Here is a 16,712-nt window from a genome sequence, read left to right on the forward strand (position 1 = left end):
TTCACGTCCGCATCGCGATGCATCTAAGAATCATTTTTTTCCCGCACCCCTAGTAGATAGCAAGTGATAGAAGCTAATCACTCTACCAGTTAGCATCGGGAAGACTGCATGCCTGAATAAAGACTGCCTTAACTTTTTGTCTTGGAGAGCCAAAGTGCAATGTTTGTGGTGGGCCTAGAACCACTATACAAATAAAGAAGGTGGGTAGGTTATAACATTAGGTACGGTAGGTATAAGGTATTTTATAACATTGTACTGCTAAAATAGTTCAAAAATAGAAAAAGGAAAATAAGAATGTAATAAGTTATATACAGTACAAAACTATGTTTTTCTCTTTGTTTGGATGAAGGGGTGTGGTTAAAGTAACTTTCTGACAGGCAAAATCAAACATCCTCATGGGACCACAGGACACAGTTTGGACAGTCCTGGCATAAATCAATACCAGATGTGTCTTGGCTGATCAAGTACATTTAGGATAAGGGGAAAATTGTGTAAAACTGATTTTACCATCACTTAAAACTTGTAATCTTGTAAACTTGAAAGCTATAATTTCTTAATTTAATTATAATATTTTTTTCATTTCTGTTGGTCTGTGTATCATGAACTGTTCACATGATCTAAAGAGTAGCGTGCTTATTAAAACTGGAGTAAAAACAGTAAAAAGAATAACTGGACTTAGAAGATGACAGCGACCATTTCCGTTCAGTTACGCTTTTGTATTCAGTGAAAGCACTGTACGTTCATTGTAAGATGACTGTGAGTGAATGCATATGTAATTTGGACATTTTATCTGACAATTAATATGATCTTAAGTCTACAGTGGTTCTGCAAAACTCATTTAATGTCTGTTCTGCTTTAGCCCGTTCATCAAGTGAACTGCATTCATATGGTGAATCCAGTCTTTTACCACCTGCACATGCAGGCGTGTAGTATCTGTGTGTGACTGACTGAGGTGTGTTAATGAGAGAGAACTGTTTGGAGTTTGAATCATAATTAAAACACACTATTAAAAAGTCTGAACACAAATATCCATCTTGTTTCTCTATCAGACTAGAGCGTCTGAATAATGATAGGATCTCGTTCTTGTTAACGCTCTGCATTTTAATTGCGTTTTGCATGGCTGGGTAATTCATTTCTGTTTTTTTTTCTTCTCTTTTCAAACCTCCTCTACTACATGAACAGAATGTGAAATTACCTCAAACTTTATGGGACTGCAGCAGATTCTGCATTATGCATTGTGTTAGTATGTGTTGACATAGGTTCAATATTGAATATGTAATATAAAGGAAAGGAATTAATAAGTATAGTGGCTGACTTTTGTCAGTGTATGAAGTATGTATGATGACACAAATTCTAATTAAAAGCAGGGAAATCTTAACCTCCATCTCTGACACACATTTCTCCAGTTCTGTGCTTTAGTAACATTAACAACACGTGGATCTATAGGACATACATGCTATTCATGCATACTTACTAATAACACAATCCCCCCTAACCCAATTGTAGTGGATCGGCTGAGATGTTTGGCATCCAAAATTTTCTTATTTTTTTCCTTTGCACTGGAGCTATGAGGCTTATGTGGCTGAGAAGTAATGGAAGCCTATGCTCCACCAGTTAGCATCATGCAAATGGTATGCCTAAATCACCACACACCAAATAAGTCTTGGCTAATCAACTACATTTGTAGGGTTTGGAATTGGCCTAATCATCACTTTAAAATCTATTAATGTAACTGTTTAAAACCTTTTAAATGTTCTATTGATCCATTCATCGTCGAATGTTCACATAATCCTGACGAACTTGTTTTTATCATACTTTTACTCTTATGTTTGTTGCTTTAATTTGTTTATCTACAGTGGCCCAATATAAGATTCCAAACAACATGTAGCTCAATGACAAATTAATAAACAAATGCACCATAATTTACACATGACCATCTTCTTCTCTGCCCTGTTAGTCAGATGGCTGTAAATTAACCAATCCACTGTGACTGGTCGTAAGCCGTGGTCACACCGAACATGAGCAGAATTTGCTTGGTAACAAAAAACAATTCACTAGAATGGAAAAGGATGTAGGGATGTGAGAAAGCAATGCACTTCTGGTAGCAGTTAATTTGCATCTAGGGACCCTGCAAAATTGCAAACCTGGGATGCATGAGCCCAGAAAAGTAATCTCTTAAAAGTGATCTCTTTCTTTTGAATGATGATGTTGATGCTCCTATTTCTTTTTAACTAGCTATCATCAGCCATTCACCAAACTATATGTTTCCTCCAAAGCCAAACCACATCAGGACCACCCGTACTCACCTTTACCCCAATGTAACGAAACTAATTGACACTGTAAAAAGGTGATGCAGGGTCAACTTCTCACATGTAGAACTGTAAATGTTAAAAGTCGATGCTGTAAGATGTAAACACTGCTTAAAATTGCACTGTACTAAGTTTATGTCCCCACATTTAGCCCAGCAACCTACTTGATGTTTTCAGTGATTAGTAGTACTTAAAATGGCCAATGAATGTAGGTAGTAAGTATTTGTACCTAATAAACTGGCAAATCTGTTCCATAAGGCACTCCTCACTCAGTGTAGTGTTTTGTATCTTATTGTGCTACTATGAAACACGAGAGCTTTTATGTGCCACAGATATGACTGAGAAGTCTGAAGTAGTGCAGCTAGGCTGACTATACTAACTGAAGTTAGAAAGGATATTTCTCTCATCTTAATATTACCTCTATAAATCAATATGTTTCCACATCATTCACTGAGCAGGGAATAATTTACATCATATAGAAGATGACAGCTGCCCATCGTCTAATGAAACTGTTAGCTCTAGCATTAGCTCATGTACCGATTTAACTCACTGTGGCTAAAGAAGTTTCCTTCGCTTTTGAATGAGCAAAGCTGGTTATTTTTTAAAAAAATCACTGTGCTGTTCAGTTGATTTGGTAAAAGTAAGTAAATCTAAAGCTACAAAACTAACACATGATTCTCAGTGGTCATCATTCAGAATGTAAACAGTGGCTGGAAAAATTAACCCAGAGGTCTATTTTGGTTTTTTATTTATGTCAGCCAGCTAAACTCTTTCCAATGTTTTCCTCTTCAACCTAAACACAGCATGATTGGACATACTGCTCTAAAAATGAGCATCATCTTTTTACGCAAGATTAGCCATATGCGAGTTCACAACTAAGGTTGGCGCATGTTAGTTTAATGATTTAACTTTTGACAGTGGCAACTATTTTCATTATACCACAGAAGATCAGTCTAATGTGTCTGTGTGTTTATTGCAAGGAATTTTAAGGAGCGGCTGCTGCTGAGTTTGCTGTGGTGACTGTGGTGGTCCCCCTGTCAAGCTTGTCCACCTGATGTCACAATAGCTGTTCCACTGGCTGAAATCAACTGTGTGGTTATTTACATTGCTTACATTAATGTTATATGTATGTATTAGATATAAAAGTTTTTAAAGTTGATGGTTTGACCAAAAAACTATTTTACACAATTTTCCCCTTATTGCAAATGTAGTCAATCAACCAAGACATGATTGGAGCCTAAGTACGTGATGATGTAGATCAGGGCTGGCCAAAGTATGGCCCATGTGCCAACGTTACCTCATGTGGACGTTTGTTTTGGCCTGCCAGAAAGTTACCCCCTCACTCAGTGAGAGAACAAACATATATTCATGCTATATATAATTTATTAAATTCTTAATTTCCTTTCAGATTGTATTTTTGAAGTATTTTGTCAACAACATATAGTGTAAGGTTATAACATACACTACTGTATACCTGCTTTCTTAGTGATCATTCACACTGCTATAGTAAAACCAGGAAGGAACCACTTTATTGGAGGGACAGTTTAGGCTGGGCACAGTTTACATAACAGGAGTTAAGCTGGCGTCATACAGAGTGGCTGTCAGTATAGTAGTTAAAAAGACGTAACTTAGTTCAAAGGTCTTTTGGTTACAATATGTCAGAGTGGACCAGCTCGGCAGAGGGAGCCACTACTGCCACCACACTGCATTGGCAGTGGTTTGTCCATGCAGCCTTGCGTTCCTCACTGACAAACGCAAATAAAGATCACAAAACAAGTGTGCCACCTGGGATGGGGCCGAAAAGGCCCACTATCTTGGTGTGAACTACATTGCCCATAATCCTTTTCTCTCTCTCCCACAGTGTAAACTGGAGTTCCAGGCATGCATTTCAAAAAAGAGCATCTCAGCCAAATGTGAGGGACCGTGCCCCTGTCTGCCTGGACAGGAAGTCATCAAACCCCACAGTGAAAAGAATGGTGAGTCACTTGTTTCATCACTGCATTGTGGGCGTTTTATTATGTAGGCATAACAGTCTCAGCAGGCCAGTGCAATGTAGACATTTACAAGGGAAGTGTGGCTAATTTGAGAAGTCATACTGCTGTTTTTAACACTGTTACTGCTCACATCATGCTGTTAAGTGGCAAAATTGCTGCTGCAGGTTCTGTATTTAAAGAGGGAGGTTTATTTTTCAAGTAACCATCTAAGGATGATACAAAAAAGTGGCTACTATTGCCATTTAATCTACTGTTCTCCATTAATAATGTGTTGTCTAGCATGATTAATTTTGATATATGTAGAACATGATCTAACAAAGCTTTTTTTTATTAATTTATTTGTGTCACAAACTGTTTTTATCATTTTCAGCAAGAAAGCACATGAACAGGAATATAATTCACACTCCATTTGCTTTTAATTGTTATTCTGATGAAGGAAATCAATAATAAGCCCTGTGTATCCAGCAATAAAACGGCATGGAGCTTCTTTCATACAGTGAAAGAAAACACAGCAGCACACAGAAAGCTCGAATTCCACATGCTGATCCAATTTGACCAATGCGGACAAGTACATACTCCAACTGCTCTGGCAGCAGATTTTAATGAGATAAAGGTGACAATGACAAAGTCTCTGGCGATATCATTGGGTGTGTTTACATGCACTCAATAATCTGATCGTGTTTCTGCATTATCTGATTATTCAAATGGTCATGTAAACAGCATACTCTGATTTCCTAGATCGGAGTCTAGAAATCTGAAGGTCTAGAAATCTGATTAAGAAATGTGATAAAGAGAGCTGAACTTTAGCTCAGTAATCAGATTTCCCAGTGCTTGTAAACTCCTACTCGGATTTCTTTCGGATTTCTCAGTCTGCGCATGTGCGAAAACAGACTGCGGTACCGGAAATAAGCAAGCAGTGTTGCGACGCTGAAACCAAACACAAAATGAAGGATTTAAATATTCTTCATATTCTAGATGATGTATGTTCATATTTTCAGGTAAAGTAGTGCAATGTTTTTTAAAAAAGCTGCAGTGTGAACTTTGAGTTTTATGTTTTCCTCACCTCTTCTTCTGTGAGTTTACTGGCTGGTTGCAAAGCAGAAATCTGATTACTGCCTAACTCATTTAAACCCAGGGATTACTGACAGTCTGATTTTTTTGCAGTTATCAGATTATTAAGTGCATGTAAGCACGCTCATTGACAACACATTTGGTTCGATAGGCTTAAAAAGGTTTAGATCCTGATTTAGTCCACAAACAAGTTCTTCATTATTTGGACAGACTATACATACAGCTATTGCTGCTGTATGTATAGCTACTGTCACAAAACCTTATACTGTCGACATGGTAACTTTGCAGGAGAAGGAAAACACTGGGTGTTAACCTATTGAGATTTTATTGTTGTTTTGGACCATTTCCATTGGTCCTTTCATCATGAAATGTCACACAAGGTGATGAAATTGTGTGAATGATTTGCACTTATCTGTGCTCATTTGCTCATACAGATGTCTACCATTACATAGAATCATGTGTAGAGTCAAACAAAGCTTCTTTGTTGTCTATTAAGTGTGAAAATATGAGCAAAAACACTTGTTCTCTGGAGTGCAGCTAGCATAAATGCTAATAATATAGTGTTGGCTTCCTAACTAACTTATGCTGCCCTAACAAATGCTTTAAACAATGATAATTTCAAAAGTAAGCAACTGACACATGAACATGCTGTTTGAGTTTCTGTACCAATGATCAGTATTTCTGTTTTTTCATGATTTAATTGTAGAAAAATTTGCGACATCCAGTGAGAAATATCTGACACACAGATGGTCAGTCTGTCTACAGAGTCTTGATCATCAGAAGGAATGGAAGTGTATAACTGGGTGTCATCAGCATAGCTATGAGAATTGATATTATGTTTCCTTATGGCGTCACCTAGAGGTAGCATGTACAAAGAGAAAAGCAAATGCCCTAAAACTGAACCTTGAGGAACTCCACAAGAAATCTTTTTGATGAATGATTTCCAATTGAAACCAAGAACTGCCTATTACCTAAATATGATTTAAACTGTTCTAAAACTGTGCCTGAGGGGCTGACCCAGCATTCAAGACGCTGGATTAAAATCTTGTGGTCACGTAATAGAGCTTGGTAACTTTATCTTTACCGGAAAGAGTAACAAATTCATTGATATCAGTCTTGATCAGATAAACAATAAAACTGGAACTTTCAGTACTGAGCTGATGGCCAATGTTAAAAGCATAGCTCCATTTTTCTGGTACCAAAGGTTACAGTACTTTATGCAGTGGGAAATGACCCTAGCAACTGTAAGTGATTTTTTTACCCCAGCAGAATCATCTGAGCTAAACAGCAGGAGTGAGGATTAAAGCTGATGTCAAATCATAGAGGAGATTTGAGCAGCATACAGCTAGACGAGAGTAACTGAGCTGTACTTCAGCTGTTATACACACACGTGTGTGTGTGTGAGTGTGGTCACTGTGCCTTGAGGCAAAGGTTAGTCCCAGTAAATGGTGAATTAAAAGTTTCAGAAACTGAAGATGAGCTCAGAGAGAGAGAGAGAGAGACAGTGTGTGTGAGAGAGAGAGAGAGAGACATAGAGTGAAAGCAGTTTACATGAGGACAGTTCATACGTGTGTAAGTTTTGCTGTTAGTGTAAGTTTTGATGATGCACCCAGGAATAATCGTGTGTGTGTGTGTGTGTGTGTTAAATTCATCTGTTAAATTCCTCTACTACTCAAAGGTATTTCCCAAAGGCATCCCGATAGACCTCTCGCTCCTACAGAGTAGCGCGAAAACCCCCCTTCTCTCTCTCTCCTTCTCTCTCTCTCTCCCTCCGTCCCTTTCTCTCTCTCCTCATTCTGCTGGCTGCAGGCCGTGGCTCTAATGCTGTTAGTAAAGAAGGCCGTCTGCTCAGAGGATGAATCACACATCCGCTCTGCTTTCCATACTGGCTGCTGCTTACAGCGTTTATCTCTCTTTCTCTTCCTTCTCTCTCTCTCTTTCTCTCTCTCTCTCTCTCTCTCTCTCTCTCTCTTCTCAGTTTAGTTCAGTTCAGTTTAACAGTGCTTTTCTGGCATGAATGTAGAGATACACCGCTGCCAAAGCAATAAACACCTTAACAATAGACATGTCAAGATAAATAAAAGAACAAAAGAAAATTAATATAGATTACAATACAGCACTAGGAGTTATTCACAGGCCTATTAGTAATCAATAAAGAAAAAGAAAAATGCCTCTCTGCCCCCTTTCTTCTTATTCCTTTCTTTGCTCTGTTACTCTCCTGAACTGAGACCATATTAGGGCAGATTGTGTTATTAACTGTCACACTGTTATAAACTCTGGGGGTTCCAATCAGCAGAGATCACAACAGGGCCGATCAGCCAATCAGGAGTCCTGACATTTGCATATTTTTGAGGTAGCTATGGCAACATCAGTTGCAGTTAGTTGATGATGATACCCAGGTGGCCTCCAGCTCTGTTCTTCCAGTTTTATTCCTCTGTCTCCTTCTCTTTCTCTCTGTCACACCTGTCACTGCTGAAGTTAAATTTCTGTGTAACGTTGCGACAAATATTTGAACACGAGAAAGAACAAATCTCCAAAAGCTGAGAGCTCACACACTTTCTTAGTTACTGAGATTTCTGCAGGAGTGTGTGTGTGTGTGTGTGTGTGTGTGTGTGTGTGTGTATGATGTCTATATTTTAATGGCCTCAAAGTTTTGACAAGATCTTTAATTGGAAAAGCTCTACGTGAACCAGATACAGCTGAATATATTACAGTGACAATTATGTCACACATACCCACACAGAGAGAGAGAGAGAGAGATGGAGAGAGACAGACAGAGAGAGACAGAGAGAGATACAAGGGACAGAGAGAGAAAGAGGAGAGACAGCCAGAGAGAAAGTGAGAAAGGGAGAGAGAGAGAGAGAGAGAGAGAGAAACAGAGAGGGTGACCAAGAAAGACTGCTTCATTATGACTTTAATTTACCCTCACTCTTAAGATCGGTGTGTGTGTGTGTGTGTGTGTGTGTGTGTGTGTGAGAGCATGCAGGACTTCAACAAAAAAGAAAAAATATCAAAAGCATTCTCCTTCTCAATCTATTTTTCCATCTTTCTTTCTCTCTGTCTCTCTCTCTTTCCGCTATGGTGGTGTGTGTAATATCATCATGTGTGTTTGGAGAGAAGTGCAGATGGATGGAAGAATAAAGACGGAATTAAGGAGGAATAAAAGAAGACAAATACAATCTGAAGAAAACAAGGCGAGAGTGAAGGAGGTGAAGAATGGAGGGAATAGAAAAAGAAACAAATTAGACGTGAATGATGCTTTGTGTGTGTGTGTGTGTGTGTGTGTGAAGAGATTCCTCAAATCACACACACACAGTAATTTTTCTTCATTCTGTGTTGAGATGAAGGGAAGCTGCAATATGAGTCTTCTAGAGGAGCAGGATAAAAAACAAACACTGTTATGTATCGGTGTGTGTGTGTGTGTGTGTGTGTGTGTGCAGGGTTGATGATTTCTGTTTCACTGAAAAGTCTTTGTTTTTATTGTGTGTGCTTCGGGGAGAGAAAGGTAGAAAGATAGAAAAAGACAAAAAAGAAGGAGAAAGATACAGAAAATGAGAGAGAGAAAGAGAGAAAGGAAGGAAGAAAGAAAGGCGTTTCTTCATCTATATGGACCATTCTACCTAATTAGTTCAAACCCACAGAGGTCCCACAGAAAAAAAAGTATTCAGACCTTAAATATTAAATACTTAAGAACTGTGTTATGATATATTTAAACCAAAGGCATTAAATGAAACACATAATATCTGCAATGAAGTATTTATTAAAATGCTTAATGAAAATATCATGATCTTATGTGTGTACAGCTGTTCAAAGCTGTGTTTGTTAGTCATGTACTGGCTGGTTTTTGAGTTATGCTCAAAATGAACAAAGTTAAGTTGTCTCAAATGAAACATTTCTTCAGTGATTTTTTCTGTAGGGACAAAATAGAATTTTTTCTAAATTATTAACTGAAAAGTGCTGTTTGCAGAAGTATTCAACCACCGTGCTCTCAAAGCTCCAAGTTTACACAAATGAGAGATATTGCCCTTACGAGGACATAATTGGCTTACAGTAGGCCTCTACCTGTGAATCATTAAAGAAAGTTAACTTTTTCCGAGTAAAGACCCCCTTAATTCATGTACCATTGGTCAGACTGTGAATCTAAAGGAAAACTGTTATAATTATAGTTATAGACATGCATAAAAAAAAGAAAAGGCTGCAAAATAATTTCCAAGCGCTTGGATATCCCAGTGAGCAGTGTTGGATCTACTGTGAGGAAAGAGAGATTTCATCATACAAGCACGTCCCTCAAAACTCAGCATCAGAGCAAGGAGAGGACTTATGAGGGATGAGTTATGAGTTACTTATGAGTTCAGTGGTTGAGACTGGAGTGAAGGTGCACCAGTCAACAATATCAACAGCTCTGTATACTACTGGCCTGTATTGGGAGGGTGGCTAGAAAGAAGCCATTAATACAGAAAAAACACATCTGACGTTTGTCAGAAAGCATCACACATCAGCTAAATTGTTGGTTGAGGTTTTGTGGTCAGATGAGACAAAAATTGAACTTTTTGGTCCAAATTCAAAATGCATTCATAACACTTTCCTAACCATTCCTCAGGAAACACCGTCCTAAGAGTGAATTGTGGGGACGGCAGCATCATGTTGTGGGGATGCTGTTCCTCAGCGGGGATTGGGCCTTGTTGAAGGGCACAAAACGAGACAGAGAGAAGCAAGAGAAATTGAGAGAGAGAGAGAGTCTTTGACTTAAAAGAAAAAAAAAGCATTATATTAAATAAAGGGTCCACATATTAAAGGGACTGAAAAAAGGGAGTCAGTGGAATATAGATTCCAATTAGGAAAACTTCACCAATGAAGCATCACTCCTGTATCATCCACAGACACTAATCCCACATCAACACCCCACTTCGTCTCAAACCCAGAAATGTTCTGAGTACTCTGATAAAACACAAACTGCACTGTTTTGCATGATTCCACTAAAGCCTGAAACAGTTTATAGCGTCTGTGTCCTGCCCTACGGATACCAGCCTAAACCACTTCCATATCGCTAATTTTGCCTGTCCCATTAAGAAGTTTGCCAAAATACATTTGGAGCTCTGAGCCTCAAAATAAACAGAGCACAGGTAAACAAAAACCCCAACCCTCTGAGAGTTCAGCCCAGGAGCTCAAAGAGGGGGACCAGCCTGAGACAGTCAGAGAAAACATGAAAAACTGTATCAGGGTTATGAAAGGAAACACAACACGGTGAAACAGCAGAGTTACATTGTGATACAAGGGCGTTTAGTGGGCATTGTACAGTGTAGGATTCTCAATTCAAGGTCTCCAGAACAGTTGGGCAGAGGACCCTTGTGCAGGAGCCTCCATTAGGGCTGCATGTCCTCAGGAACAAGGAGATGAGCTGTCCATTTAGAGCCAGCCCTTCATTTTAGCTCATTAAAAAAGAAAGAGAGGGAGAGAGAGAGAAGGGGGAGAGATGGAGAGGATTGTGGGGAGAGAAAAAGCAAGCAGGGGAGGGACAGAGAGGAAGAGAGAGGGAGGATATAAAGGGAGAGACAGAAAGAGGGCAACAGAGAGTGACTTAGAGAGAGAGTGACAAAAGGAAAGAGTGACAAAGCTTAGAGAGAGAGTAGAGAGTAATCAGTAGTTTGTAGGTGATGTGATTTTGTTCAGTTTTTTATTCTAAAGGTTGATTGGAATGAATTCACAAAGCGTTTCCTGAGCACATCTAACAGCCTGAATCACCTGATGACAATGCTGATCATTGTGTGTTGGATTTTCTGTGATTGTGTGTATTTTGAATGTGCCCACAACGTAAAGAGTGAAGAGTAAAGTCTGATAACACAGATAGACAGTCTTATAGGGTAACACACCTTTTTTCCCTATCAAATATGCTTATGCAGTCTCATCAGTGAGTGCGTTTACATGCACTTAATAATCTGATAACTGCAGAAAATCAGATTTTGTCAGTAATTCGATCAACATATTAACATGCACTTGAATAATCAGATAATGGGAAACTAATCAGATTTCTGCTTTGCAACTAGCCAGTAAACTCACAGAAGAAGACATGATGTAAACGTAATGTAAAACTTCATGCCGCAGCTTTTATTTTTAAATATTGTGACACTTTACCTGATAATATGAACATACATCATCTAGAAGATGAAGAATATTTAAATCCTGCTTGCTTATTTCCGGTACCATCGTCTGTTCTCACGCATGCGCAGACTGAGAAAACTGAAAGAAATCAGAGTAAGGGTATACATGTACTGGTAAAATCCGGATTTCTAGACCGATCTAAGAAATTGGAGTATGCTGTTTACATGACCATTTGAACTGTTAAACTTTCAGCTCAGATTACCTGGTAGCATCTGTGACATTTGTGCTAACAGACTAGAATATAATGTGGTCATATACATTTGAGAACTGACAAAATGTGCTTGTGGGCCGATTTATTTTTTACAGAAATGGATTCTGGAAACTGTGTTGGGATTAAACATGGCAAATCCTTTAGGCTCTTGACATTAAATCAGCAGATTTTAATATTAAATGAGGTGGTTTTAGACAGAAACTACTCCTTCAGATGAGCTAATGCTAAAGCTAACACTGAAGCTAGTCAGAGCAATGATACACCCTGAGAAGGACCAGTCTTTTATTTAAAGTTTAAGTTTTTCAGCTTTTAACTGAAACAAAACAAAACAAAAAATATGTTTACAAAAAGCATTAAAATTTAACTGTGAATGTGTTCTAGCAGGGTTTAAATCACAAAACGTTTCAGCTTCAGTAACAAAATAAAAACTGCACCCTTCAGATGATCAGGTTATCGTGCAACAGGAGTTATATGTTCCTTAGTACCATCTTTCCACCGTATCTAAGTCTAATAGTTTTGACTAATTCTGACAATTTACTGCCAGCGCTGTTCTCACTGCAGGCTTGTTTTCCTTTGCCTGATGGAGGAAAGAACATTTAGAGATGGCTGTGTTTGGCTGAGTGGCATGTTTAATCATCATTTTTTGATTCTTCTATTCTAACACTTTTTATGTCGTATTTTGGTAAATATGTGTTTAAATAACACAAAATAACTGCACACAGATGAAATAAAACATAACACAATACATGTACTTATTGCTGCTGTCGGAACAAAACCTTGTATTTCAATTTTTGTCGTTTTCCAGTTTTTGACATAATTTGAAAATGCCTGTTGCCCTTCACACTGTGTGTAAATTTCAAGATGAATGGACCAAAACAAATGGCCAAAAATGACGTGGAAAAAAAATCAGTTTCCATTGACTTACATATAAAAAAGTAAAGTATGTTTAATCATTTTGGAGATACAAGGTTTTGTGTCATATATAATACATATTGTACTTGTATCTTCGTACATGTTGTGCAAAACCTTGTTTCTTAATTTTTTTGCATAATTTGAAATCTTCAGTTACCGTTTCCATTATGTTAAATTTCATAATGAACAATAGAACTGGACTGAAATTGCTTAGAAAAAAATCTTGTTACATTAACTTTCATTACACATTAAGATGGTTTTTACTTTTTCTATAAAGTTACTGCTTTGGAGATACAAGTTCTAGTTCTGACAGGTACTATATTATATATATATATATATATATATATATATATATATATATATTACATGTGGAATACATTCATGCTCTGACATTGTGCGAAAAGCATGTACATGTGTTTGTGTGTCTGCTAATACAATGACGATAAATGAGCATTAATGTTCCTTTTCTATATTGTAATAATATTACAGATTTTTATCCTTGTTTAGCTTCTGAATGAATGTATGGTATAATACTGTAGTACAGCTATATCAGCTTTACTCCTGCAGATGTACAGCTCTGATATGCATTCATGTGTTTTAAGGAATAAAAAGAAAGAGAGACTGAGAGAGAGAGATGGGATATAGGCAGAATGAGAGAGGGAGAGTGGATGTGTTTTACATTACCGAGCTGTTGCAGAGTGATCAATAGTTTAATGAGAGCAGTAAAGTCTCCCTGTTTCACTCTACATCATCCTAATGCTTTCACTTTCACATTAGAACATCTCTCAACTTCCTTAAGTGCTATTCGGCGAGAGGGCCTTGTAGAAACCAAGAGTAGTGTGTCTCTAGAGTGTGTGGGTCCATGTCAGTGGAGGTGGGGGGTGGAGGAGTGGACTACATGGTATGGACAGAATACTAGCATTGTGATTATATTGCTACATATTGTGATTGTGATTTGTTTTGCAAATACTGAAATGCATCAGTGAATCAATAATGTAACATGATTAAAATTTAGCCCGAAATAGTTTAACCAAAATATTTTTTTGTTGAGTTACATGAATGCCTTAATTCATCAAAACAGCCATCTGGATCTGTAATTAGTCAAGATGCTCACAGCACCCAGTAAAAAAAACAGTGATTGATTAGAGTGTCATTTGAAGATTGCAGCCTGCTGAGATACCTGCTGAAGTACTGCACAAGCCAACATTGCATAGCGATTAATAAGAGATATATTGTGCAGCCCTAGTTTTTCAGTGTGTTTTGGGTATATAGACCAGGGGCAAGACTCTCAAAGCACTAAGGAGAGTCATACCCTAACAGACACATCTAACCAGCCTTGGCGATAACTGCTCCAGCGTCTCTCGAAACTGTTTGGTGCCATTTTGTCACATGACCAGCCTTATCTGTGGGTGTGACTGCAGTAAAATTTAGGACCACCTCGAAGTAAGACTAGCAGAATAAAACCAGGAAATATTTATGCTCATTCAACAACGTCATGATACTATGGAATACTTGAAGGGTAAGATGGAAAAAAAAATAAATAAATGAAGTGCACTCCTGAAGATCCACTTCTCTCTCACATTTTTTTTCCACAACTGACGTGTGTCAGATGGGTATTGTATTATAAATAAATAAATAAATAAATAAATAAATATAAATTGGCACACTTAGCATGTTACACCAGCTTTGACCAGCAGGGGCACCTGGTTAAAAAAAAGTCACTGGAGAGCTAACTGGCAAATAATTGACATACTAATGCTAAGGATTTTTTTTTACCTGGTCACCGAAAGGTAAGAGATCTAACTGGTGCAACACGCTAGGTTTTCAGTTTGTTTGTTTGTTTGCTTTCATGCAGTAGTGAAAAAAAAATTGTGAGGCAAATTTTTTATGTTTTTGATAAAAATTGTTTGAGTGGTGTTAGAAATACTTGTTTTTGGCTTATTTAAAATCTGATTTTTAGTTTTGTTATACAGACATAAAAAATAATAAAGTAGAACTTAAACCCAGGAACGCACTTTTAGTTTTTTTTTTCCTTGCCCTTCAGGGCCTCTGTATCATACACATATTTGAGAATCCGACCACAGTTTTTTGTCCTGTAAGTACTGGGTGGCGAACGCTAATGGTCAGCTAATGGCCAGGCTAATGGCTAAAGGAAACAAAACATGAAAAAGACATAACATCATGAGTTCTGTCAGACTGATGAGACTGAGGCATATAATGTTGTGCTACAGAATATTCCATAACATATTAAACTCTACTTTTAGGGCGGAATGCACCTTCAAGATCAACATACATAATTCTGCCATTTAATCAGCAGCCTGGTGCTTCTTTAATGCAGTGATAGAAAACATGATAGTATACAGAAAGCCTCCATCAGCTTCCACAGCCGTCCCATTTTACTGTGACTAATGTGCTCAAGCATAGAGCCTGACTACTGTGGGAGCAGATTTTAATTAATTAAAGGGGACAAAGTCAAAGTCTCTGAATGTATCACTGACAGAATGTTAGGTTTGATAGGGTTGAGCATTATTTTTCTATTTCGTGTGACCTGAACTAATTAGACTAAACTGAGGTAATTAGACTGTAGATAAGAAAGACTGCCTTCTTCCTCTAACACTGTATAGCAGTTCTGTACAGTGGATATAGTGTTTGTTTATAGTCACTGGTTGTACATAGTCTGTCATAAAAGCAGCTCAGAAATTAGTCATTGGAATGGCAAAGTTCTCTTGAGATGTAAGTCATACGTTTCATTTTAAAACAGATAAAAATCTTTATCAGCTCTACTCTGTGAATAAGGAATGTGCATGTTGTAGTGTGTGTGTGTGTGTGTGTGTGTGTGTGTTGTCATAGTAATAAAGGTGGCTCCTCTTCCCCTGAGAAACATACAGTCTATGTTCTACTTTACGCACCGATTACCCATAATTCAATGCTGTCTGTACACTCACTGCCATCGCCTGCAGCCAGGATATATGTGTATGTGTGTGTGTGTGTGTGTGTGTGTGTGTGTGTGTGTGTGTATGTCTTTGTGTGTTTCGATTTGTTTAGCTGGTCTTCGTTATTCACACAGCCTCATTAATCCCTCAGAGCTCATATCAACAACAACCCAGTTTAAACTGTAACCCTGTATCAGCCAGAACAACTCAAAACATTCACATCATAACTGAGAACACACACACACACACACACACACACACACACACACACACACACACATACACACGGGCGCACACACACAGTGCGGTATCTTGTGAGTTGTCGTGTTCTGTGATTAAAGAGAGTAAATGAGTGTTTAGTCCAGTCAGCACAATGAAACTGAACAGAGAGAAAAGAAACTGGTGCTAATTAATTAATGATTCATTCTTATCAGCTTCCTCCCTCATTAGACATACATTAATAGAGGGAGTACTTCTCTTTCTCTCTCGCTCTCTCTCTCTTTCTCTCTCGCTCTCTCTCTCTCTCTCTCTCTCTCTCTCTTTCTCTCTCTCTTTTCATTCTCTTTTCCTCTATCCTCTCCCTCTCTATTTCTCTCTATGTATCTTTTTTCTCCATCGTTTTCTCTCTCTATTTTTCTTCCCCTGCCTTTCCTCTCTCCTGCACCTTTCCTCTGCCTCTCTCTCTTTCCTCTCTCTTTTTCTATTTCCTTTCTGCTTCTGTCTCTCTCCTTTCTTTTTCTCTCACTCTCTTCTTTTCCTCTGTCTATATTTCTTTCCTCCCTCTGTCTCTCTCTCTTACCTCTCCTTCTCCACTTCTTTTCCTCCTTCTATCTCTTCTCTCCTTCTTTATTTCTTTCCTCTTTCTCTCTCCCCTCTCTCCTTCTCTTCTGTGTTTCATTACTCCTTCTGCCTCTCTCTCTCTCCTTTCTGTCTCTCTCTCTCTCTATTTCTTTCCTCCTTCTGTCTCTCTCTTTTCTCTTTCTTTATTTCTTTCTGTATTTCTTTCCTTTCTTTCTCTTCCTTTTCTCTTTCTCTATTTTTTTTCTCATTTTGTCTCTCTCTCCTTTCTCTTTCTCTCTTCTCTCTTCTTTCTCTCTCTCTATATATGTATTTCTTTCCTCCC

The 16,712-nt window shown here is 38.1% G+C and overlaps 1 protein-coding gene across 1 annotated transcript in view; it reads left to right on the plus strand.

The window, feature by feature from the left end:
- spock1 (SPARC (osteonectin), cwcv and kazal like domains proteoglycan 1) overlaps positions 1-16,712 on the plus strand; it is a 363,926-nt gene that overhangs the window by 302,371 nt on the left and 44,843 nt on the right. Inside the window, exon 9 of the mRNA XM_036577816.1 lies at positions 4,171-4,285. Within this exon, the coding sequence (XP_036433709.1) occupies positions 4,171-4,285 (115 nt within the window). The remainder of the gene's footprint in view (positions 1-4,170; positions 4,286-16,712) is intronic.

The sequence above is a fragment of the Colossoma macropomum genome, unplaced genomic scaffold, assembly GCF_904425465.1.
Source record: "Colossoma macropomum unplaced genomic scaffold, Colossoma_macropomum, whole genome shotgun sequence".
NCBI classification, from domain to species: domain Eukaryota; kingdom Metazoa; phylum Chordata; class Actinopteri; order Characiformes; family Serrasalmidae; genus Colossoma; species Colossoma macropomum.